This window comes from Sceloporus occidentalis, unplaced genomic scaffold (assembly GCF_023333645.1).
Source record: "Sceloporus occidentalis isolate IW3139 unplaced genomic scaffold, rSceOcc1.0.p SCAF_3, whole genome shotgun sequence".
NCBI classification, from domain to species: Eukaryota; Metazoa; Chordata; class Lepidosauria; order Squamata; family Phrynosomatidae; genus Sceloporus; species Sceloporus occidentalis.
The window spans coordinates 75,113,552-75,139,373 of record NW_028316983.1 but is presented as its reverse complement, the minus strand read 5'-3'; the positions used below and the strand labels follow the sequence as shown (position 1 = coordinate 75,139,373).

At 38.4% G+C, this 25,822-nt stretch overlaps 1 protein-coding gene across 4 annotated transcripts in view; it reads left to right on the top strand.

Moving 5' to 3' along the window:
- MKNK1 (MAPK interacting serine/threonine kinase 1) overlaps positions 1 to 20,559 on the top strand; it is a 52,584-nt gene extending 32,025 nt beyond the window's left edge. For 3 of the 4 annotated variants that reach the window (XM_089515077.1, XM_089515078.1, XM_089515079.1), the window contains 8 exons: positions 904 to 977; positions 4,734 to 4,838; positions 9,753 to 9,808; positions 9,912 to 10,007; positions 15,065 to 15,259; positions 16,058 to 16,222; positions 17,548 to 17,591; positions 18,599 to 20,559. In XM_089515077.1, coding sequence (XP_089371203.1) covers positions 904 to 977; positions 4,734 to 4,838; positions 9,753 to 9,808; positions 9,912 to 10,007; positions 15,065 to 15,259; positions 16,058 to 16,222; positions 17,548 to 17,591; positions 18,599 to 18,827 — 964 coding nt within the window. In that variant the 3' untranslated portion in view covers positions 18,828 to 20,559. The remainder of the gene's footprint in view (positions 1 to 903; positions 978 to 4,733; positions 4,839 to 9,752; positions 9,809 to 9,911; positions 10,008 to 15,064; positions 15,260 to 16,057; positions 16,223 to 17,547; positions 17,592 to 18,598) is intronic. The other variant, XM_089515080.1, reaches the window with a different exon arrangement.
- Positions 20,560 to 25,822: the final 5,263 nt, after the last annotated feature.

The following is a 25,822-nucleotide window of genomic DNA, read 5'->3' as shown; positions in this document are numbered from 1 at the left end:
TTCAAGTAAGATATTGACAAGCTGGAACATGTCTGGGGAGGGCAGCCAAGATGATCAACTGTCTTGAAACCAAGCCTTATGAGCAAGCTGGGTGTTTTTAGAGTAGAGAAGAGAAGACTGAGTGGCGACATGATAGACATATTTAAATATCTGAATAGACATAGAAGATTGAGCAGGCTTGTTTTCTGCTGCTCCAGAGACTAGAACATGAACAAATGGATTCAAATTATAAGAAAAGAGATTCTTCCTAAACATTAGGAAGAACTTTTTTCTACTGCAAGTGCTGTTTGACAGTGGAATAGGTTGCCTGGGAGGGTGGTGGCACCTCCATTTTTGGAGGTTTTTAATCAAAGGTTGGATGGGCATCTTTCAGGATTATTTTAATTGTGTTTCCCTACATGATAGGGTGGGTGGACTGGACAGGCCTGTGTGGCCTCTTCTGACTCTGTATAAGACTGTATAATTTAAATAGGGTTAGGTTAGAAATCCTATCTGGAATAGCTGTTTAATTACTTAAAGTACCACCAATGCTCTTGTCTGTCAATGTTTGGATAGAGTAGACTGTGCTTTCACATTAAGTCTAGACTTAGAATTTTGCTATTTATTCAGTTTATTCAATTCTAAGAAGAGTAATACTCAAAGCAAGTAAACCAAGGTATATTTATTTGTTACAGAATTGGAACAGTGAGGTGAATTTAGTTAAAGTTGGCAATATAATAGGAAGCGTATGTTTATACTGTTTTTGCTTTGATTAGACCAGTATAAGAGGTATTCTTCTTTAGAAGATTTTAATAATGTTACTGCCTTCTAGTAATAGCGTTTTTGTTGAGTACTTTGAAAAAAATAAAATTTGTTCTCTCTGTCACTGTGTGTCTGTCTATCTCCCTCTCTCCTCCTTCCTAGGAACATTTTGGAATTGATAGAATTTTTTGAAGATAGTTCAAGGTACTATCTTGTCTTTGAAAAACTACGTGGAGGTATATATGTGTATTTTTAAAAATATTTTTGTAATTAGCATCATACTAAATGTTCAGACCTCAAAGAGAAAACTGCAAGGGTGAAAAGGTAATATTTTTTGATGTGATCTCACTAGGGGTGTATATAAATGGTAGAACATAAAATTTTCATACGTATTTTGCAGTTTTAATCCTTGGAATCTCCAATTAGGGATGGAAATGAAATTGCAAAAGAAATTATTGAAATTATTTATATTAATAGCTCTTGAAATATTAATATACTTTCACACAGTATACAGACCCCAAAAGAATAAGCTTGTTATATTATGGTGGAATAGTGGTGACACAAGAGACTGTGGTGCAGTAGTCTGAGTGTTGGACTACAACTCTGGAGGCCAGGGTTTGAAACTCCATTCAGCCATAGAAACCCACTGGGTGATATTGGGCAAGTCACATTCTCTCAACCTCTGAGGAAAGAAATGGTAAACCTCCTCTGAACAAATCTTGCCAAGAAAACCCTTTAAGGTTGCCATAAATTGGAAATGGCTTGAAGGCATACAACAGCAACAACAAGACACTTAGTCTTACCGTGGGAAGAAATTGTAAAATAGTTCCAGAATTCTAATCAAGCTATAAATTAACTTATATTTTACAGATCACAAGAAAAAGTATAAACCAGTTTTTAAGAATTCTATTTTAATATTAAAGTTTCAGCAGACATTCAAAACTCTGCTCTTAAAATAAAACCTTACTGCCTCCTCATTTAATTACAAGTAATCAAAGATGTCACTGAATAAAAGAATAGGCGAGTATATAGCTTTATTTTCTTCCTCTGTTCTCCTGACATATTTATCAGCCAATGTAGATATCCTTGAAAACTGCATGGTATTTTTCTGGGGTGCTTAAAGTCTGACATGTTAATTTTGGGGGATCCAGATTTGTACTTATCCACAGATTCTTTGTGCCATCCACAGCTTGAAAATATTCAAAAAAAGTATACATTCCAAATAGCAAACCTTGATTTTTTATTTTACATAAGGAACACCATTTTGCTGTGCCATCGTATTTAAGGGGATTTGACCATCCACTGATTTTGTGATCCATGGGGGAGTGGGTCTTGGAACCAAACCCCAGTGGATAACAAGGACCCACTGGAATCCTGAACTTTAATCCAAATTCTGTGATTCGTATTCCTCTACTTATTTGAGATCTGAGTTTTCACTGAAGGTTGTTTGCCCCACAGATAGGAGAAAGTCATTCTACTCTTCCACCTCACTATTTCATCACCATTACCTGCTCTTTGTACAGACAGGAACTTTGGCTCACCCTGTGTTTTCTGCAACTATTTCTTCCTTTGAAGGATCTGTATGTTGCATGGATGGATTGCACCTTCTGTTTATTTAAGCCATTTTTAAAATCTGCTTTTGACATCAAAGATTTTCAAGACAGCTTACATAAAATACCATTAAAATTGTACCAAAATCAATAAACTCATCAAACACAATAGGAACAGATAAAAACAGATGAAACTTAAGAATTCAGGAGGAAAACAGGTCATGATTTGCATGTTGCCTAAAATCTTCTTAAAAGTGTGTCAGACCATCATGTTATGAGTTTCAGAATATGGTACTGTACTGCCATAAAAATGCCACCTTTCTAGTCATTACTTTGAAGGTGGAGTCACTTGTTGAAGGACCTTAGAAAGGAGATTCCACTTGCCAAACAAGTTCTTTATGTCATATAAATAAATGACCAGCACTTTGAATTGAGTCTGAAACAAAATCGGCAGCAGTGAAGCTCTCCTAATACTCATGATGATTGCTGCTGGTTAAAGGCCTTACAGCTGTGTGAAATTGTATGTTTGAAGTAGCTGTGCATGTAACACATTGCAGTGTTCTATCCTGGATGTTACCAGAGTATGATACAACTGTGTCTACAGCACATATTTTTGAATGCATTAATGCAGAATAAAGAACATTCTTCTATCCCTGTCTAGTTTTATGCCTAAAATTGATTACACTGATCAGAATTGCCTGTCCAAGAGGGACATGAGATATTTTATAGCTAAGAAAGTTTATTGTAGTATGTGCATGTGATGCATGTGGCTTATGTAGGCTAGATGTGTAAAGCTTAACCAGTGTCATCTTTTCCCTGCCGCTCCTGGTAAGCAGCCTGTGTGTTCAGCATTCTGTGTAGAAAATAAAAACTGTTTCAGCCAAAGAGTCAGGATATGGATTCTTCATCTGCACCTTGGATCAAAGGAACCTTGTCACTTTTTTATTAGCAAAATCTTGCATGCCTCTTGTTCTGTGTTGGTTCATTCTTGCTCCTTTGCATCATTCATATAGCGGTCCTGTCTTCTAGTACTGAAAGGATAATTCTTCAAAACCAGGCCAGAAACCTACAAGATTCCTAAGGAGTCTCTTGGCAGATCTAAGAGATAGGCCGTAACCCACATCTTCTACCAGCATGTTATATATTGTTCTGTCTGCCTGACAGAAGTGTCAATAACTTGCATCTCATTCCATTTCAGAATAAATTGAAAAAGAGATAGCTGATGGCTTCCATGTCAGTGAGATGCTGGATCTACTCCATTTTTTACTACTGAATTTTAAAGAAGATATCCAAAGTGATGAATCCTATCCCCAAGATAGATTTAGAACCTTTAAGATTCAAGTTAAAACCAGGAGCAGATTCATTACCCCACCACAATGGAAGCAACCAGCCACCAGTGGCTTAAGAATAAATGGACGGTTGAAAAAACTAAGTTTGGGTGTGAGGACCTTGTTGAGTAGAATCATAGAATCATAGAGTTGGAAGAGACCACAAGGACCATCCAGTCCAACCCCTTGCCATTCAGGAACTCTCAATTAAAGCATCCCAAACAGATGGTCATCCAGCCTCTGTTTAAAGACCTCCAAGGAAGGAGACTCCATTACACTCCAAGGGAGTGTGTTCCACTGTTGAACAGCCCTTACTGTCAGGAAGTTCCTCCTAATGTTGAGGTGGAATCTCTTTTCCTGTAGCTTGCATCCATTGCTCCGGGTCCTGTTCTCTGGAGCAGCAGAAAATAAGCTTGCTCCCTCCTCAATATGACATCCCTTCAAATATTTAAACAGGGCTATCATATCACTTCTTAATCTTCTTTTCTCCAGGCTAAACATCCCCAGCTCTCTAAGTCGTTCCTCATAGGACATGGTTTCCAGACCCTTCACCATTTTAATTGCCCTCCTTTGGACACGCTACAGTTTCTCAGTGTCCTTTTTGAATTGTAAACTCAGATGAGAAATATACAAAAGTATCTGCTGAAGAAATCTTATTTTTTCTGGGGGGGTTGCAGTTCAGAAATGCATTTTTCTCTTTACATTTCAATATCATGTAAAATCTTGCTTTCCTTTAAAACCAACAGTTACCTTTTAATTACGTGATAATACCTTGGGATTTTGAGTTATTGTCTTATGACTGTTGTGATGCACACATGTACCAGACTCATAAAATACCCAGACAACTTAGGACCTGCTTGGAATAAACATATATAAATTAGACTGCAGTTTCTGCACCTATTATTGAGTTGTAAAATTGTTGACTATTACAGCAGTTTCTCTACAATAATTACCTTTGTCCCTGCCCATGTTGAGATAAGAGCCATGCTGTTCAATTTTATTCTAACGTATCTATTTCCACTACCATTTCTGTCTAGAATGAATTGCTTTCAAATAGCTCTGTCTGTCTTTTTGTTCTTTCTCAAAAGCACCTGCTTGCCCTTTTTATCCACAGGTTCTATCCTGGCCCACATACAAAAGCAAAAGCACTTTAATGAGAGAGAAGCCAGCAGGGTGGTGAGAGACATTGCCTCTGCTCTGGATTTCCTGCACACAAAAGGTAAAAATACAATCACCTCCACCTCCAGTCTTACAGGCTCATTAGTCAGCAGCTCAGAGACCAGACGGTTTTAGAGTGTGTGTGTGTGTGTGTGTGTGTGTGACCAGCATGCTTGGGATCATTCAGTGTTTAGTCATGTTTGGTGTGTGCTAGATATACCAGCTAGCCCAGGAGTTCTGGTTCCATTGTTTTTGGCTTTGTTCAGTAGTGGCTATGATTAAGAAGGGGATGAAGACAGCTCCTGTGTGAGCTACTGGGCACAGACATGATTCAGCATGCTTGTCACTCATGGTAGCCAAATGGTATTTGGAGAGGATGAATAGTGTTTATACTGCCAGCTTCATGCTTGTAGATGCCCTTCATCAAATAAGGTTATACAGTAAGAAAAAAGGTGAATATTTGAAGAAGAATTTAGTTTACAGACTGGTATTTGTCTAATAAGAAAAGATTATGACTTACAGTATCCAGTCTAACTTATTTTTTGCAATATGCTTTACAGATCATAAAGTTTCACTGCACAGGTTCTTGATACTGAGGCTTTACATATTTTTTGTGTATTTTAATTAGTTGGAGATAGCTGAATTATTATGGTTGCAATCACTTTATGTTAATTTATACATCACTTTAAAAACAAACAAACCTGAAACTAGCAAGAGCTGATTGCAAGATGAGTGGTTAGGTTGGAGAGAAACTGGTTTAAAAAGGCACTTTCACAAGGTATCCAGGTCAGATATATGCTACTTTTCCTGTCAGCTCCAGAACCCTGTCTTCTATATTTAACTTATGGTGTTTCTACGTAAATACACTACATAGAAGTTTGAAGAAAGCTAGCTTGTGTGGTGCTTATCAGAAAAAAACCAAGAATTTAGACATGTTCTTACCGGTACTTTGTACGTTATTCTCTTGTACCTCTGTGACAACAACTCAAGTGTATAGCAGCATTAATATTGTTCCATCTGAGGACATAGTTTTGAAGTGTCTGGGGAAAAACTTGTCTGCCAGAAAAAAACTGTGGAAATATCACTGCTGAACTGAACAGCATGGCTTGTGAATTGAGAGTGTGTTTGGAAGACAATTGCAGAAGCAGAGGGGATTTTTCAGGATGTTTAAGGACCACCATGTACCACAGTGGTGGCAATCTTGCTGGATGATGTTGCCCTGCAACTCCAAAAATATGTCACCATTATCAGTTATGGCTGGAACTTCTGGGACTTGCAACCCAACAACTTCTGGAGAGCTGCATGGGTTTCTCCCCTGCTTTTCAGTGAAGAGCAAGTTAGGTAGGTTAGAGTGGAAAGCAGGGGAGAATGTTATAAAATCTGTCTAAAAGATTTTTTATTGACTTAGGGGTGAAACAGACCGGTTGTAAAAGCTGTCGTCCAGACAGCTTGGGAGTGTGGTGCTTTTACACTGCATGCTCCATGCCACCGTGAAGCCACCTGGAAGTGGGCAGCTTCAAGACGCTGCAGTGGAGTGCCGTTTAGATGTTGCACGCTGCTGCGGCATCTGAAAGCTGACTTTTGGTTGCAGCGGGGTGGGAAAAGCCACCCTTTCCCCGGCCAAAAATGGAGTGGATATTTTCTGCTCCTTTTTTAGCTGGGGAGAAAGCAGATTGGGGTCATGGTGTGTGTTTGCCATGGCCTCAATCCATCTTTGGAAGGAGCGGCTTCAAGCTGCCCTTTCCACCAGTCTGTTCCACCTTTTACTGAAATAAGGACAGTGAGGAGTGCTCTTTATGTCTTGAAGTAATTGCAGAAGGAATGTCTGCTTGACATCTCTGAAAAAGAGAGAAATCAAAGTTTCAGGGGTGGCATTATTTGTCAATAATATCCAATTCTGTCTCCTTTCTATGACTAGGGATCTGTGGAAGTCCTAAATCAGTGCTGAAGTACTGAATGGGGGCTGACAAACCAAAGCTCAGTCTAGATAAAGCAGAAGTACCCATGGTTGTAGTTGAAGCCACTCTGAGACGAGGTGTCCAGAATGTTTTAAGTTTTAGTTTGAAAAACAACTGTACCTCTTGGGATTCCTCCTCGTTCTAGCATTGTTTCTGATACTAGGTGGCTTTGCACAGCTTCAGCTGGGATTCCAATTACACCTTGTTCTAGCAAAGGAACACCTTTCTGAAGATTAGACTACTGTAACTATATTGTTTTTGAGGCTGCTCTTGGAAAGTGTACTGAAACTTCAGCTAAAGCAATAACGAGAGTAGGTCCACTATGCTAGATCCAGTTTGTTTCTGGCATCAGTTCAGGGTGCTTGTTCTTGTTTTTTAAAGCCCCCACATTCGATACCTGGCTATCTGAAGTAATGTGACTTTATCTATATGTTGAGTTTAACCAAATATGTTCTCCACATGTTTCTTTGCCCTGTGAGGTTATAGAATTGGATTGTTTTAGCAAGAACATTTCACTTAAGGAACCATGGCTCTAAAAGTTATGCCTTTCTGAGCATACACAGACATCAGGTTTAAAAAAATCATTTAGGGACTGTGCAGACAGCCCCAAAGGCCAGATCGGGGCCACAGCAATTGCACACCGCAGCCCCGATCTGGCCTTTCCAGGGCGCGAAAAGGAGCCGCAAAGAGCATCTCCTTTTTGCGCCCTGGAAAGGGTGCAATAACTGTGGTGCCACACCTTTTTGGCAGTCCATTGGTGCTGTATTGTGCAGATGCAGTGCCAGAGGAGCATTGTGATGCCGCACGCTGTGCAGTGTAATGTATGGCATAATGCCGCTCTGGGTGCAGAGCTGGGATGTGCGTCATATGGACGCCATACCCCAACGCTGCCCCCAACCTGGCCTTTAAGACTGGTCTGCACAGGGTCTTAGTGGACCTTTATGGTACTGTTTGATACTGTATTGTCTGCTATTTCTCTGCTTGTGTGTTTTATGTTGGTGCTGTTTACTTTATTGTTTACTCGTTTTCTAATGCTCTTAAACTGATTGTAAAACTTTCTGAGGCTATGATTTGAACAGAAGAGGGGGCATACATATTTTACAAACAGGAACACTAAACTAGAAATAATGTAAATACAAGCTGGTTTGGAATTTTATGTTTTGCTTTTCATTAGCTGTGTGCAGACCATGCCCTTTTCTAGCCTTGCAGAATGTTTTAGAAGCAGTTTGTAAAAATGTTTTGAGGAAAGAAGCTACACAGCAGGAAGCAATGACTGAAGAATGATCTTCTGTAATCCCAGATTTTCTCATTTAGTTTGTGATTCCACTGTGTGGCGTTAACAGCCTTATTAAACAATATTGCACACAGTATTAAACTGGGAGTCAAAGCCTTTGTTACTCTGAATGCTTAAGCTTTTTGCTGTTTAAAATTATACAGTTCTCAAAAAGCAAGAGTAACTGTAGGAACTGATTTACTATGAAGTCTGTATTTTCTACCTTCTGTGTTCCTGTATCATAAGACTCTGTACTTGGTGAAGAAACCCTTAATAGTGCACAACATACTAGGAGGAAACCCATTCATGTTATATAATTTTCTAGAGCTGCATCTGCACTGCAGAAATAATTTGATACAGCTTTAACTGTCATGGCTAAATGCTGTGGAATTCTGGTACTTAAAGTTGTTTGAGGCACCAGGACTTTGGGCAGAGAGTCCTTAGGATGAAGCTACAGCATTTCAAGAAGTGTCAAGCAGTTATTTCTCCAGTGCAGATGCTCCCTAAAGCCATTAGAATACTCATTGTCACTGTTAAAATCAATGTTAACATTTGATTTTAATTTGTGAACGACATGCTCATATAACAATATGTTTTGTCTTGAAACCCAACAGGTTCTTCCTTTGTTGGGACCAGGAGATAGAAGTTCTATAATAGAATTATTTTGTAATTTGCACTGTGCCAAAAGGGTAGTCCCTTTCATGTGTAAATCATTCCAAAGTTTCCACATAGTTTTGGCAGCACTTGAGCTATGTTGTCAGCTCCTCTCTTTGAGTTAATATGGTTCCTTCCTATTCTACTCAGCTGTGATGTTTGCGAGTTTGTGTTTGTCATGGGAGCCTTCAAACACAGTTCTCCCTGAAAACACCAATGCGTAGTGTATGGACTGTGTTTGACCAAAGAACTAAGTGACCTTGTAGGTGTGACACAGTCCTAATGCTGTTTTAATATGGAGCATTTTGTGCCATTATTGTGTGAAGGGAGCTGGTTCAGCCATTATTCAGATGTTTATATTCCCTTTTAAAAAAGGCAACCACCACACAGTATTATACAAGTAAGAAACAAGTCACAGTCCTTTTTATGCACAAGCATTTCTTCATCAGGATTATAAGAAGTCTATAGTATGTGAGGCTCCTGCTAACCGCACTGTTAAAAATTGTGGTTTGTATGCAGTTTTTGAGGTTGCGTGATATAGTCATATGAATGTTGGACTAGGATTCTAAAAGCCCACTGAGTTACTTTGGGCAAATTGCACTCTCTCAGTCTTGGAGGAAGACTATGGCAAACCTCGTTTGAATAAAGGTTTCTGAGAAAACTCTAATATAGACAGTGAGGCCATAAGTCAGAGTTGACTTGAAGGCACATAACGTCAGCAACAATAATGCACTTCTTAAATGTTTTAACATTGCTAGATAATTTATATCTGGGAGGAAATTATGTCATATCTCCACCTCACATTGACATTGTCCATCCCCAAAATGTGGTCACTTCTGGCAGAGTAGTGAAGCATGGTATAGACTCCTTATATAGCTGTGCCTATTCAGGGTTTATCCAGTACTATTTAACACAATGGCTGACTATGGTTTGGTGGACAGTGCAGCTCATGAACAGCTTGATTCACTTCACTCTGTATGTAAACACCAGTAGTAAATAGTGTATTGTTATAATGGCTCTCCCACCCAATTTTGTATTATGTATCTCTTTAAGATGTAATTCATTCTTCTCCCTGTGTTACTTGCTTTAGGTATTGCTCATCGAGACCTAAAACCTGAAAACATATTGTGTGAATCTCCCACTAAGGTACTACATACTTTGTCATTCCTCTTTTTTATTACTTTTGCAAGGTAGTGTTCATGAATGTAATGTGGTGTCCTCCCCCTTTTTTCTTCTTCCACCATTTTAGGTGTCCCCAGTGAGAATATGTGACTTTGACCTTGGAAGTGGTGTAAAACTCAACAGTGCATGTACCCCAATTACTACTCCTGAGCTGACTACTCCAGTATGTAGACTCTGCTGTGTTCTGTGGGAAAGTGGAGCTAAGGGAGGAAGATGGGCAACTTATTAACTCACCTGTGTATTAGGGGGTCATGTTGCATGGCAAACTATGACATTTCAGCCATGTTTCAGCATGCAGTCATCACTTCTGCTCCATATTTTTAGTAAAATGCATCTGAATACTCACAGTAATTGGGGTTTTATAATTATATGAGCAGACTTCCATCACCTTCAAAACTGCATCATCAGAGTTTGAGAGGCTATAATTTCTTCTGTCCCTAGTCCTAGAAGGTCTGTGGCTCACAGAGTCTGGTTTCAAAGGAGGACTTTTGTAAGTGTGTTTATCTCTCTCATAGTCTATCTCTTTCTTTCTCAAAATAGGAATGACATTCACACATCTGTGGTCAGGTTTATATGATCAAACAGTGCATCTATAATGTAGAAATAATGCATTTGACCCCACTTCAAATGCTGTAGTTCCATCCTCTGGAATCCTGGGATTTGTAGTTTTACAAGGTCTTTAGCCTTCTCTGCCAAAGAGTGCTGATGCCTCACTAAACCCCAGGATTTTGTATGTATCCATGGCAGTTAAAGTGGTGTCAAACTGCATTATTTCTACAGTGTAGATGCACCCAAGCCTGATTCCCATTACCTTTTCAATCGGATCACAAATTGGTTTGAACCAGTTCAAATGACTCTGGTTCCCACTTGAATTGATTCACTTAAGCAATTTGGAGAAGGAGGCCATGTGCTAGACCCATTTAACCTGTGGTTTTTTGATGCTGATGTTTTCTGTGTCTTTTTGGATAAATTGATTCTGTGCAAGTGTGAACCAGATGCGAATCAGAATCAATTTAAATTTGCCCTTCGACTGGCTGGAGCGGGTCCATTTTGAACTGATTCATTTGTGAATGTGAATCACAAGTGTGTTATTTTACAGGGAAAATATGTGATTGGGGTAAATGTAGTGGAAACCATGCTCCGTTGTCGAATCGATCCATCGATTTGGATCCTAAACTGCTTGTTTTTGTGAGTGGAAATAAGGCCCCAGAGTGCTGCCCAAAGGATTTTTGGTCCCATACTTAGGATATGTGATATTGGCTTAATAGTTTATGCTGAGGAAGAAGTTAATGTCACATAGGAAACGGCTATATGGGAAATCAAAGCACTAGTTATTCTAGCCGATTGTGGCCTACACTGATTGGGAGCAGCTGTTCAGTCTTTAAACATCAGTCTTTTCCAATGTTCCCTGGAGATGTCAGGGATTGAACCTTTTGCCTGCAAAACATGTTCTGCCACTAGAACATGGCCTTTCTTCAATTCAAGCCTAGGGCTCTATTTAATTAGCAGGCATGTGTGGCTTTCAAGCTACAATATAGTGTTATATGAGAGGCAGGTTAACTAATGATTTAGATTACTGCTATGATAAAGTTTCCCAATGCATTTTAGGGTAATATTGATTCTTAGGTTTCTTGAAAACTGGCTGCAAAATGAATTTGCTTGAACTGAAAACCATTCACTTCCTTACTACTAAATAATGTATGTATTAATAAAACACCATCAATGTCCTTGAATCAAAAGTAACAAGAAGAAAGACCCAGAGGAGATGGCAATCTTAAATTTGTAAAGGAGGCAAAAGTTGGGTGGGGAGGATTAGAAGCAAAGGTAAATGGTGAGCATCTCTGTGCATATGAAGTTAACACACACTTGAGCTTGTTTTTTATGCAAGATACAAGCCAAAGGACTGTTCTATGAATGATTCTAGATTTCAAAGAAGTAGGATTTCATGGAAGAGAGATGTATAATCAAATTATTCTAAAATGCAGTTAAATATATAAGGGACAGTGATCCATTTAAGGGAATAAAAGACTTGAGGGTGACCAAATGCAGTATAACTACAGAAGCAAAAGTTCACATATCTCAAGCCTACAAGCAGGTCAGTTGTTCCTGCTGTGAATCCTGGAGTGTACTTACACTGTAGAAATACTGCATTTAAACTGTAGTTTAAGTGCCATGGCTCTGTCTTACAGAATCCAGGGATTTTGTAATTTTGTGAGGCACCAGTACTTTTTGGCAGAGAAGGGTAAAGATCTTGTAAAACTACAAATCTCAGGATTCCATAGGACAGAGCTACAATACTTAACGTGGTATTAAACACCATTATTTCTACATTGTAGATGCACACACTCTCCTAGATTTCCCCTTCCCCTTGTTCTTTTCATTCTCTTAGACCTGTACCTGAGAGACATAACAGTTGTTTCTCCCTCTGCCTCTGTTCCTGCACTCTTTTCTGTTTCTCAACAGTGCTACTGGTACAAGGTACCATGGGGAAATGTAGCTCTGTGTTTTTCCTAAGACTCAAATTTGCAGCACATAGCATGCTGCTTTTTAAACATATTTGTTATTAATTTTAACATTATTAAAAATTTCAATACAATATAATTTAAGACATATATGTATGTGTGTGTATGTATGTGTGTGTATGTATGTATGTGTGTGTATGTGTGTGTGTGTGTGTATATATATATATATAAAATCATATTTTGTCCATCTATTCATCTATATATCATACATTACCAAAAAAGTTAACTTTAAGTCTATTACTTCCTTACTTTATTTCCAATTCTGTATATCCCTTTACTATTTCATACTTTCTAACATATCTTAGTTCTAATGTCTCTAGTTGATAACAAGTGCATTCATAACCTCATAATTCATCTGTTTTTCCCCACAGCATCTTAGTTAATCCCTATAAACCAAAACAGCCCTTCATTTTAACCTTCATCTTTATCCATTAATTCATTCTAAAGTAACTGCTCAATCGAAAATTATTCTTGTAAAACTTCCCTTCTCTTCCTTTAAATAATTAATCAGTGGTTCCCAACTTTGGCTAAATTCTTTCATTGATTTCTTTTTAACTAAATAAGTCAGTTTATCCAATTCCATAAAGTCATATATTTTTAAAAGCCATAAATCAATTTTGGTGTTTCATCATTTTTCCACAAAGAGGCATATAACATTTTAGCTGCACTGATCATATGGAACAATAATTTACCATGTTTTCTCTCCAATAATCATCATCAATCATATTTAGCAAATCCATCTTGGGATCTGCACTTGGCATGCTGTTGTGATGCAGCATTTTAGGTACTAGAAAGACAGAGGCTTGATTGTAATGATTGTACGTCACTATGATACAGTACCAGCCCAGCCTCAAATTTGGAAGGGCTCATCTAATTTTGAAACAAGGCAGTTCAAATAGAAACCAGAGGCGGGTTACAGACCGCCGCTTGCTCCGTGAGGGAGCTGTAGCAGCCACACCGCGCGGCTCCCGCGCGGAGCAAAAAAGAGCTCCAAAATGGAGCTCCTTCTTGCGGCGCCTCTATGACGTCATGAGGCGCCGCTGGCGTATTCGCGACGTCATAGGTGCTGCGACACGTCTGGATGCTATGCGTCCAAGACGTAAAGATGGCGGTGCCCATATGAACAGGGCGCTGCCATTTTGTACGTATTCCATACGTACTAGGGTTAGGGGGGTGCGGAAGCACCGCCCCTTCCTAACCCTAATACGTATGGGATACGTATTTTTTGGCGGTCTGTAACCCGCCAGAGTTTAAATTAATTAGAAGTAGATGTTTTAAAGAAGCTTTAAGAGGTGTTTGCCCTAGCCTTGTGTGGGGTTTTCAGCCCCTAGAATTTGACGCTCAGAGACCTGAAATTACAATGCTCCTTTTGTTTTGAAATTATATTTTGTGTTTGATACAAATGTCACAAGATCAACCCTTCTTTACAATGCAGGAATAGTTTAAAATTGTATGCCTGCTCAAGTACTGCATATTGAAAGACGTAAGAATTAAAATTCTTCTTGCTTTCATTAGCTTCTACATAATACTTGCTGTTGCCCAGCAACTCTACAGTAGTGTATTGCCAGGGTTGTGGGAGGCAAACCAATAATCCCATCCTTCTTTGCATGGAGTTGAATTTTGCCAGGAGTTGAAAGTCCTTGGCTTTAAATAGGTTGAATTATCTTATGAGCATAGATTGTTCTGTGAGCATGAATTAAATTTACACATCTTTCTTCTTAGTGTTAGTCTGTCTTTGCCCACCTTAAACATCAATGATTTGCACTGGGCTGCATTTCAAGAGTGTTATGTGGCTTGTATATGTGGGAATGTGGATGATTACACAATAACTCTGTGCTGTTGGGGAGTACCTTTTATTTTCCAGCAGCCAAAATTCAGTTAGGGAAAGATCTGGAAACTATGTCACCAGGAGGGACTAAAACAAACTGAGCAGGTCCAAGGTGTAAATCTTACCAGTTTCTCCTTATGCCACAAATTTCAAGCATGCAGAGCCTTCCAGGACAAACAAAAACAAAAGCTCCTGTTCCATGCAGAGACCCCCCAGATAATCTGGGATAACTGCAAATCAGCTCCTTATGGCCTTTAAATTGCTTGTTATCCCCAATTTGAGCACAGATAACCAGCAGGTTGGAGAACCTTTATGGGCTGAAGGTTTCTCCTCTGCTGTAGTCAAATTAATACTGAGTGGTTAATTTTCTTCTATCATCTCATTATATGCCCACTGACTGGCAGTTAACTTTGCCTTGGGCTTCCTGGACTTCGTGTTTAAAATTATCAGCAGGAGTACACCCTATGCTGGATTTATACTCTTTCAGGTTTATGTGAGAAGGGCAGTTATTTGAGAAACAGGGGTGGTTTGGGCAATATAATGACATTCTGAACAGATAAGGCTGAAAAGATCCATTGAAATTAACCTGAAACAAGTTTTGTCTCAAAAAGCAAGCATAGAAATGTGTAGTATGTATTGGTTTTTGCTGTGTCCTGAATGCATCTTTGAAAAAAAACACCCTAGGGATTTATTAATGTTTCTCTTTCCTTCTCAGTTAATAATAATAGGATTTATGTATAATAATAGGATTTATTTATATACCGCCCAATCACTGGGAATCTGAGCGGTTTACAACAGAGGGGATAATAGACGGTTGATTTTAAATGAAACTGTTCTTTCTAACATGCCTTTCTAATGGTGTCTTGCTAGTGTGGTTCTGCAGAGTACATGGCCCCTGAGGTGGTGGAAGTGTTCACAGAGGAAGCCACATTCTATGACAAGCGCTGTGACCTGTGGAGCTTGGGTGTGATTTTGTACATCATGCTAAGTGGCTACCCACCTTTTGTGGGGAACTGTGGCACAGACTGTGGCTGGGACAGGGGAGAAGTCTGCAAAGTTTGTCAGGTAAATAGATAAATGTGACATATTCCTCTGGTATCAGTAGCATACAAAGCAAGTGAGTTTGAGCTCTGTCAAAAAAATGAACAAACAAAAAAACTTCCAGCAATCATCTGAGGCATGCTTCTGACTGGAAGAGTGAGGGGTATGGGTGCGACCATATAACCTGATCAGTGTGCTGTCTCAGATCCCAGTTTCATTCTGCTTAGAACTGTGATCTAGTATATCTTTTCTATATTCACCAGTTTCATTTATATCCTACCTTTTATACTTTGAACTTAAGGTGTTGCACATGTCTTTTGCCCTTTCCACTTTATTTTCACAATAGCCTTATGAAGTAGGTTAGGCTGATTTAAGTTGCCCTGTACATCTCATGGCTCCATAGAGACTACTGGAGCTTTGATCTCTGAATCCTACTACAATACTGGCTTGGCTCTCCTATATGTCAGGCTGTATTCCAAGAATTGTTATATCTTTTTATATCAATTGTATGTAATGCATAAGTGAAAAAAGGGGATACCTCAAACTGGAAAATAGATTTCACTACTGTACTCCAGTATGAACTGTGCATGCTCATGATAGATGGGAAGATGACATTATGTCCAGTCTTCAAAAATGGCTTGTCTAAATATGGTTTCTATGTTGTTCCCTTCAAGACAAGAGGAAGGGTAATCCAAAGTTGTAATGGCAATGTTACCAAATTTCTTCGATGTTGAAAAAAGTGAAAAGTTAATATTTTAATTCTGAGCTTTTGGCTTCTAAAGAAAATGATTGTATATATATATATATATATGTTGTTACTAGAACAAACTCTTTGAGAGTATACAGGAAGGCAAATATGAATTTCCTGAGAAGGACTGGTCTCGTATCTCAGATGATGCCAAAGATCTTATCTCGAAGTTGTTAGTTCGTGATGCCAAAGAAAGGCTTAGTGCTGCTCAGGTTCTACAGCATCCATGGGTACAAGGTGTAAGTAGTGCCTCTTTAAGCCTTCATTATTTTTTATATAGAGCCATCAGTGTGTACAGTGTGTCATAAAGACACATGTTCCTGAGCAAAAAATTACCTTTGCTTTAGAGCTGGGTGGCATCTGCAAAGGGAGCAGAGACCACTTGTCACCCCTGTGGCCCCTCTTCTGCCTCCCCCAAGCTGTATCATTGCATTTCAGTATGCTGGGAGTGGCAGCCTATCATTTCTGACTGGCCAGTGTTTGGGATATTCTTGAAGGAGGAGGTTGAGGCTTGGGGAGGGGCAAAGTAAACTGCTGCATTTATAGCCAATTATTAGTTCATTTAGGAAAACCTGAACAGTGCCAGGAATTAAAAAAAAATAGAGTTGGGAAGCTTTAATGGGTTATCAGAGGCTGAAGAAGAGGGGTTCATCATGTGAATCATCATTTCACTTGGCCTACTCACCTTAGGAAAAAAAATCTGTCCAAAATGGAGATTCTTTAGGGTGTAAATGTGAATAGTCACCAAACCTAGTGCCATGTAATTCAATGTGTCAGTTAGTGTGGCTGCTTATAAATACCTATAAATAAATACATTTGACCTTCCAGATGTGTTCAGCATCTAGAAACCCCAGCCAACATAACAACTGGTAAATAATTTGAGGAGTTTTAATATAAAACTCTTTAAGGGTCCAAGGTTTCTTGACCTTAGGCACAATGATTTCCTAATCCAGAAATGCCTAGTATCTCTTTCCTACCTGCAGCATAAGGGTTTAAAGGCATTCATGGATCCTCAGCTTTTAAAACTGATTGGAAACACTAGGAAATTGCCCATTTGCTGGCTAGAAGACATTTGGAAGCCAAAAAAAAACAAAACAAAACAAAACAAACAAACAAACAAACAAAAAAAAACAAAAAAAAAAACAAAAAAAACCCAAAAAACCAACCAAACAAAAAATCCTAGACACAGAAATTATCCATATGAAGTTAACAGCCCATACTTTCCCCACTTCTGTAGTAAAACCTAGCCTTTCCCCCTTCACTGCCTGTCTGTCTCTATATAACAAAACTCAATTCTGTATAGAAAGAGTTCCAGATTCTCCTATGTTGATGTTTGCTTAATGCAGAGGATGGTGCATGATTGTGTTGCTGTTAAATATACATTTCTATAAACATTATATCTGCCTTGTTTGGCTATCTAATTCATTTTGAAGCTCTGCCAATCCAGCAGAGCGTGTTCAAAATAATAAAACTCGGACACCTAACAAGAATCAGATGTTTGAATGAATAAAGATTTTCTCAAAACATCCTCAACTTAACCTTGAAATGTTTCCATTATGTGCAGCATGCTTCTGAAAGAGGACTGCCTACACCACAGGTTCTTCAAAGGTAACCATTCCTGATTATCTTTTATAACCTGTTGAACGGGGTAACTGGAGAGTTGTTACAATCAAATGAAATAAATGTTCAGTGAGGAAGGGAGCAGTGAAAGCATTTGTTGGAAAAACTGTGAGAGAACACTGTCTAGTCTAGAGCGCAATGTTGTTTATTAAAGATCACAGAACCTAATTTGGCTAGTTGTAAAAAAAACAATGGAGAGGCAATTTCTGCCTTTCTGCTGGTGTTAACAACTGGATTTTAAGGCCAGGATCCTATTGGCTCCACTGATGGTGTGATTATGCTAGTAGAAGTGAAGTGGGGAAATGAACGAGGTGGCATCATGGAAAGAAGAAAAAAGGCAGAGATAGTGGGAGGAGAAGGTTGTTGGCTGCATGTTGTGCTTTTTTCTCAAATGTTTGTACTGTCCAGACCAGACCTCCTGTGCATCTTTATCTTCATGCATCCTCATCTTCCTCATTAGTCAGGCACTCAAGAAACACCTTGCCCAGGCTGACAGCCTTTGGGTGCACCTACACTGTAGAAATAATGCATTTTAATACCATTAAATAGCCACAGCTCCATCCTACAGAATCCTGGGATTTATTGAGGCACCAGCACTCTTGACAGAGAAGATTAAAGATCTTGTAAAACTACAAGCCCCAGGATTCCATAGGATGAAAAGTGGTGTCAAACTGCATTATTTTTACAAGGTAAAAAAATGCACCCTTCTTCTCCTGCTGGTACTGTCTCTGTCCTATCTGAATTAGAAGAAGGTAGAGTGCAATAACATCCAAAATCCACAAAACAGTGATAAGTTATCACTGTTTTGTGGACATGGGGTGTTATTGTACTTGGCTGTATGGTCTACACAGCTACCCCTGGATAAGTTTTCTAGGACAAGGTAAAACATAGTGGACTGTTCTGCTAATGTACAGCCCAAAGGGATCCAAGTCTCTGTCTGCATTATATCAGCTGTTTTTGTCTGTACCTCCCCGACTCCTACATCCCTTCTCCAGGAACAGCAGCACAAAGGAGCTGACCATCTTTGCTGCTGAGGCCATTGCCCTGAACCGCCAGCTCTCCCAACATGAGAATCATCTCAATGAAGAGCAAGAGAGTCTCTCACAGGCCATGTGTTCCATGAAGCTTTCTCCTCCTTCCAAATCTCGGCTGGCCAAACGCAGAGCCATGGCCCAGGCCACAAAGAGCAGCGACTTCCAACCAGCTTCTCATATAGCCCTTTAACACCCCTGTCTATTTGCTGAAATTAGACTTGGCTTTTATATTACTATTTTAAAGGACTCAATGGTTTATCACTGTTTTTTTAAAGTTTTTAGAACAAAGTTTAGAACAAATTAACAAAGTGAAGTAATATAGAAGGAAGATTTCCTTGGAGTTTTTAAATTTGCAAATGGTAATAATAATAAGTTTTTAGATTACAGTTGGTGCTGTGGTACTGATATAACAAACCACCCAGGCTGTGTTTGCACATAGATTTCATAAACCCAAGAAAACTTCTGTCACCAGTCTTGTGACTATAAAAAAAGGGCTCTGAACTAACAGGTTCTTGACGAACTTTTCAGTACTTTGGGTCTCTGCCTGCAGCTGCAGAATAACTGGTGGCCATTCTTCAGGAAACTTGGCTTACCTGCTTATTTCTTTCTTCGTTCACTATAAGATTTCAGTGAAATAGCAAAACATATGCAGAAAAAAATCTTTCCTTTATCTTTGTGTCAAGAGTGTGTGTCTTTATTAAGCTGGATCCTTGACTACAGATGTGACCAGAGCTTTGAAATTTTACTTGTTCAGCAAACCACTCTCAGAAACTTTCAACCAGGATGGCCAGTAATGGAATTGCTTAAATTTAAGATTTTGTGGTGCCATACAAAAAAGTTTAAGTGTAGTGAACTTGCATAGTTGCAGAATTTGTTTTTAGCGTCTAATGATCTGAGGAGCATATCATCTCTTTTGACAACACAACAGGACTTCTGGTTCAGTTTGACATTTTTAAAGTGCACACCACAAATGGTCTTCTCTACCACAGTACATGAAAAGATAATGCCATAGAGTTGGATGAACTAGCTCAGAGCTTCCTAGAGCTTGGATCAGTTTGTGCTGGGAGGAGAGAGTCTCTTGCTGTTGAGACACATTTTCCATGAACAACTTTTTGTAGGGTCATAATACTGAAGTTGGAGAAAGAAAAACCACAGGGCTGGTGTATGCCATGTTCATAGCCCAATGTAAAGATACTTTCTCATTATTAGCTGTGATGTTTTCCTTTGTGTGTCTCAATCCCGCCCCACATTTCTGCATGCCAAGAGAGTTGTATTGGAGTAATCTTATACTTCAGAAGCTGTACCTGAAAGCTCCATTACAGTGTATTTTGGATTTAGTAATGAGAAGACAAGTGACAGGAAAAGATTCAGATTTCATTTTTAAATGCTACACACTATTTCAACTAATGCCTTTTCAAAACCTGTGGCTTTGTTTTACAAAAGTCATTTTAAAACCAAACCAGTGAATTCAGCTTGAGCATGTTGGGAAACCTTACTTTGCTGAAAGTGCAAAAGCTGTTCACCTCAGGAAAGTGAAGTTTTTTAAAAGTAAGATTTATTTAAAGTTGGTAATTTTTTGAAAATCAGTATTTGTGTTGAAGGACCAGGAAACGGGAAAAATCCAATAAGCAATTCAATAAGATGTGAATTGAGGTTATCCTAATACAGTCTGGCAGTATAGCTTCTCATGTTTGCCTTTGAATACAATGTGGGTATTTATACATTTTTAATGACAGTGCTTCATATTAGTGATGAATGTGAAGAATGGCTGCTAAAAGTTTTCTATGTATTGTACCATTTGTGAAGGTAATTAATTATACTTTGGTTTTTAAATGTACTTTAAACTTTTACAGATATACTGTACTGCATAGCTAATGGTTTTTGTTTTCAAGCATTTGAAAACTCAGGAAGTAATATCCTTATGTATGTAACACATTTATTAATATTGTGTACTTTACATTAAAATTAAGTTGTTTCTAAAATGCTTTGTTTTCTTCTTCATCTGTTTAGACACACACACACACACACCTTTCTCTGTTTGAACTGTTTGATGGGGATAAGATCAAGAATATATGTTTTTAATTTCAGTCACATGATGTTAGATATGGACAGTGTAAATCCTGTTGTATAGTATACCATTCAGAACAAGTAAGGTAAATAAAATTAAGATATATACAATTAATCTGAATAGAGGGTTAATTTAGACAGTTTATTTTGTAGAGATAACAATTATTTAAAAAAAAACCCTAAATACTCTGTTGAGATTATCAAGAAGTATAAGAAATAAAATGTAGATCTCCAATAGAAAATTCAGTGGAACCATACATTTGGATACCTAGATCTAAACTGTGCAACATATTTGAATACTTTGTAGATGCAAAATTGTGTCTCACTTTCATAGAATGACTATAAGATAATCATTTATCATGAGAAGATTGTTTTTCTTGGGATTAACTTGGTGGCCTAAACCATTTGGACATATATCTTGTTAGGCTTGATTTTTTTTAAAAAAAAAATACATGAAATCTTATGTCAGTATGCATGCTCTGGTGAAAGTGTGTGAACATACCCAAACACCAAATCTGGCTGGCAGAAATAATGTATCGCTCGCAAAACGTTTAGGGGGAAACATGAGGATAAATTTTTGAGTGTTTTAACAAAAACCTTGCTTGGTGGCATACTTAATCAGTCATTGGGACTTTCTCCTCTTTGTAGTTAATTTATTCCTGTGTGCATTTGTATGTTTATATTACCTCCATAACATACTTCCCCCCAAATAGTATACCAATTATGCTGCTATAGCATGAGCTAAAAATTATTGAACTGGAGATAAAAATTCTGATTTTTTCTTCTTTTTATAATTAGGAAAGAGGAAGGATGATTGATAATTATGTTTGCTTACTTTGATACATATTTTATATTTTTATACTCAACCCAATGAAGACCATTTGGACATCATTCCACCTCACAGTAAATCAAGATGGCAAAGTACTGAGAGCAGAAAGGGGACACTGGAAGGAGGGGAAAGGTTTTAGTACATTTTTATGAAGTCTGTGTTGATGTCAATGTTTGTTGTTGTTGTTGTTGTTGTTGTTGTTGTTGTGTGCCTTCAAGTCATTTCCAATTTATGGTGACCCTAAAGTCATGGATGTTCTTGGCAAATTTATTGAGAGGGGGTTTGCCATTGCTATCCTCTTGAGATTGAGAGTGTGACTTGCCCATGGTCACCTTCCTCAGAGGTAAAAAAATAAGCCCTCTAAATTGTCCAATGAAGACTGAGCATGTTCATCAACTTTGAACCACTAAAAACACTGGTACAACATGGAGGTAGCCACTTTGGTTGATAAGCAAAATCCACCAGTCGGTATATTTGTCGGGTAATTTAAGTTTCCTAAGACTTCAGCCTTTGGTAAGGAAACAAAAATATTGAATATCAAAAATGTCAAAGCCAAGCCTGTTAGGGTCTAAATTAGCAGAGTAGCAGAAATGTGCTCTTGTCTAACTATGCTTTCCTAAGAACTGAGACTGACTCCAAAAAAACAAACACATAGTTTGTAGTTTAAAACAAAAGTTTACGAATTGCTCTAATCTACAGTTACATAGAAGCTATATCCTAATCTAGTTAGTGAATAGTTCGGGTAAAAGAAATATTTATCACACCATCTTTACAAAGTTGACAGAGCAGGAAGATGGAAACACAACAGCTCAGTTGAAAATATTTTGAGAGAATGTCAATCCCAAAGGGGAAGTAACCTAAGTCACATGGTTAGTTTGAAAGAGAGAGGAGAGTTTGCGTACAGGAATTCCCTATCCATGGAGGGGAAGAGAGAAAGCAAAAATCATCCAACAATATTAAATACCTTTATTAAAGCCAACTACAGTTCCTAGAAGCAAGTTTTTGAGCACTCCATGAACTTTCATCAGGCTTGGTGGTTAAAGGTAAGGGGAGTGGAGGAAGTCCAGAAATTTGGTTAGATGTTTTATTAGCTGTGTAATAATGGAATTACACTCATGATGAGAATATATAGGTTTGATAACTCATTGGTAGGTTGAGTTAAGACCAGAGTTCAATTCCAAACTTGACCATGAAACTCACTTGGTGACTGATCAAGTCACAACTTTTCAGCCTCAGGGGAAGACAATGGCAAAAGTCAGCAATGCCTGCTTAGCCTTGGAACACTGGAATTTTACTGGAGGAAGTGGACTTTATGACTGTGTTTTCATATATTGTGATGATTTTCTGAGGAGTTGTGTTTTTCCCCCAACACAAAGTACAGCTACCCAGTTTTGCTTCTATTGATATGCTTTGCCTGTTTCAATATCTACGATGATCTCCAGATCTGAGAGCAAAGAGACTTCTGAAGAGACTCACTGCACAGGATGTGATGGAAACATAGTTCTTAGTAGAGGGTACTTTGTAATTTCAAATAGAGAAACAAAACTTTACTGGCTTTCCCCCCCTTGCCTTTGTTCCCAGTTAGCCCCTAGTTATTGGAGGTATGTGGCCCAAGTGTTTCCTCCACAACATCTCAGAGCAAACGTGTAGATGCCATAACTCCAACACCATCCCTTTCCTTCCCTAATCTAAGAACCGGTAGGCTTCAAAGGTTAGCACAGCTGTTTTTTTAAAAATACCTTTCTAGTCACCACAGCTGTTTTTTTTAAATAAAAAAAACATTTAAAGGTGTTACAATGTGTGCCACAACTTGTCTGTGTCCTAATTTCACCCATGTTGCTCACTTGTGTTTTAATTTCAGCCATGGAAGCTAAAAACCAATTAGATGTATTTCCACCTCTTGGCTCATCTCACTTAATGTTGCTTGCATGCTTTGTGCATGCAGGTTTATGTTTGTCTGTGTGTGAGAGAGGGAGGGGGAGGCACTTTAATCCAGCAGATAAACAGTCAAACTTGCATTCTTCTTGCAGCCCAATTCTACACTGTTTCCCTGTATGTGCTGTTCATTATCAGTATCTTTTAACTGCATAATTCACCCTTTAGTGTAAACAACATTCTAGAAAAATTCTTTCCTGCTTCCCCACCTATGTTAACTAACACAGAAAGTATCTACAGAGCCTAAACCATGTGGGCATGTTTTCTCCAACAACACTAATGGGTTGTATGGTCTGTAGAAAAGATGCTGCTTTGCAGATTAGAGAAAACACAAATCCTGTGGTGATGATGATGATGATGATGATGATGATGATGATGATGATGATGATGATTTTTGAAGACTGATGCTTTTTTCATTCAGATGATTCCAGTGGTAAAGCACAAATATCTAATTTGGTTTCTTTAGGAACATTGCAACCATGGCAACTGAAGGCTTGACAGTTCTGAAGAAGCATATGTTAGTGCCCACTCTCAAAGCTTTCCCTACAGGTCTTGCTATGTCGTTTATTTCTTACTATTTTCTCCTAACACAATTATTGGAGGCACTGCAATCATTTTTGTTTATGTGATTAAGAAGGCAGCTCAGGCTTAAAAACAGGTTGTTTTTCTCTCTGAAGAGGTCCTTGATGGCCAAGACCTCTTCTGCCAATAGGAGCAACAATAATGAATGGACGATTAACTTACTTTAATTGGGCATATTGATAATATATTGCTTTGGACACATGGCACAACTTACTTTATGATGAGGTCTTCAGGAGAAAGACAAGTGCCTCCATATTTAAGGAGGACCTGATCTGAATGGGAAGTGTGTATTTTCTTACAGATTTGTGCAGTTGTGATGTTGTTGTTTTTTTCATTTTTATCCCTGGATACCATGTGGGGTCTTGTAGCAATTTTGTTTTAAACAGAATGTGAGAATTCAAAAGTGCTTTTGTGTCCAAAGAACCTGGCACAAGCAGATTGCCAAAGCAGATCTCAGTGGTAGCACCCAATTGCTGGCACATGAACTTGCAGAGGCAGAAATAGTATTCATCTCCACATATTTGCTTGAAAACATTTCCCTGGGAGCAAATTTACACATATAAACCACATAAGCCCTGTCTGTTTTATTTTACACTATCACATACCTAGAATTATAACTGCATTGTCAAATATTTGTGTAAATTGTGAGTGTGTCACATGAAACAGCAGCACTCATTTCTCAAAGTATGGCTATCTTCTTCCCCCTCTAGCAGCCCAAATCATGGGACTGTGAGTAAAAAACAATGTTAGGGAAGGGTCATATTGAGCTGAAAATGAGTGTCTGGGAAAGAGTTAAGCACCTGATAGTTTATGGTTTTATTTCTGCTAATATCTTCTGATCCCTCTCTATAGCAGCTTTCCACAAATAAAAGATAATATTGGGCCAGTTGGTCCTAACTTTTTGTATGCTTTCCTAGTTCCTCTAAGAACAATTTATGTCCAAATGCAGAATGCACCACTTTCTCTGTGGTGAATTATACATGCAGATAAGCCTCCTTTCCCCAAAGCCACAAATGGCCCGTTTGTTTCAGCACATTCTAATCTGGAATGACAAGAAGGTTTAAAAAACAAATTTGCTCCTAGATTACTGTAGGGGTGGAATGAGAGATATCAGCACACAGTAAAATCAGTAAATTATTTTTTTTCCAGTGATGGCATTGTTTAGTTATCAATAAAAAGAATCAGTGGGGTTGTTTTTTTAAAGGAAAGCAGTAGTCATCTTTCTTTTTTTAAACAAAACAACCACTAGAAGCAATATGACAGTTCACTTTTGATTGGGGATATTTGTATGTTAGCCTCATGCGTGAAGCTTCATCTCAGATACCATTTTAAGGGTTTTGGGAGAAAGTGATGCAGTGTACCAAATATGTCCCTGTTCAAGCCATACAGCCTTGAGCCTCCTTCTGCTGAGATGTTAAACCCACCATAAATTCCACCAAAGGGAAGTCATTTTGCAGAGGTTTCTTCACATTTAAAAAATCCCAAGACTTTAAAATAATTGCAACTCTTCATTCTGTTGCAATGTGGCTACTAAGCATGCTCCTGAAGTTTGTCTGTCATTTGCTTGCTTGTTTTTGGTGTGGAGTTTGTACTGTGGAAGATAAGGAGGGTCAGCTCTGGTTAGTACTTGGCTGGGAGACCATCAACAAATATGAAGGGCTGTAAGCTATATTTCAGAGGAAGGAACTGGCAAAACCACCTCTGAGTATTCCTTGCTTAAGAAAACCCTGTGAAATTAATGAGGTCACCATAAATAGACAAATGACTTGAAG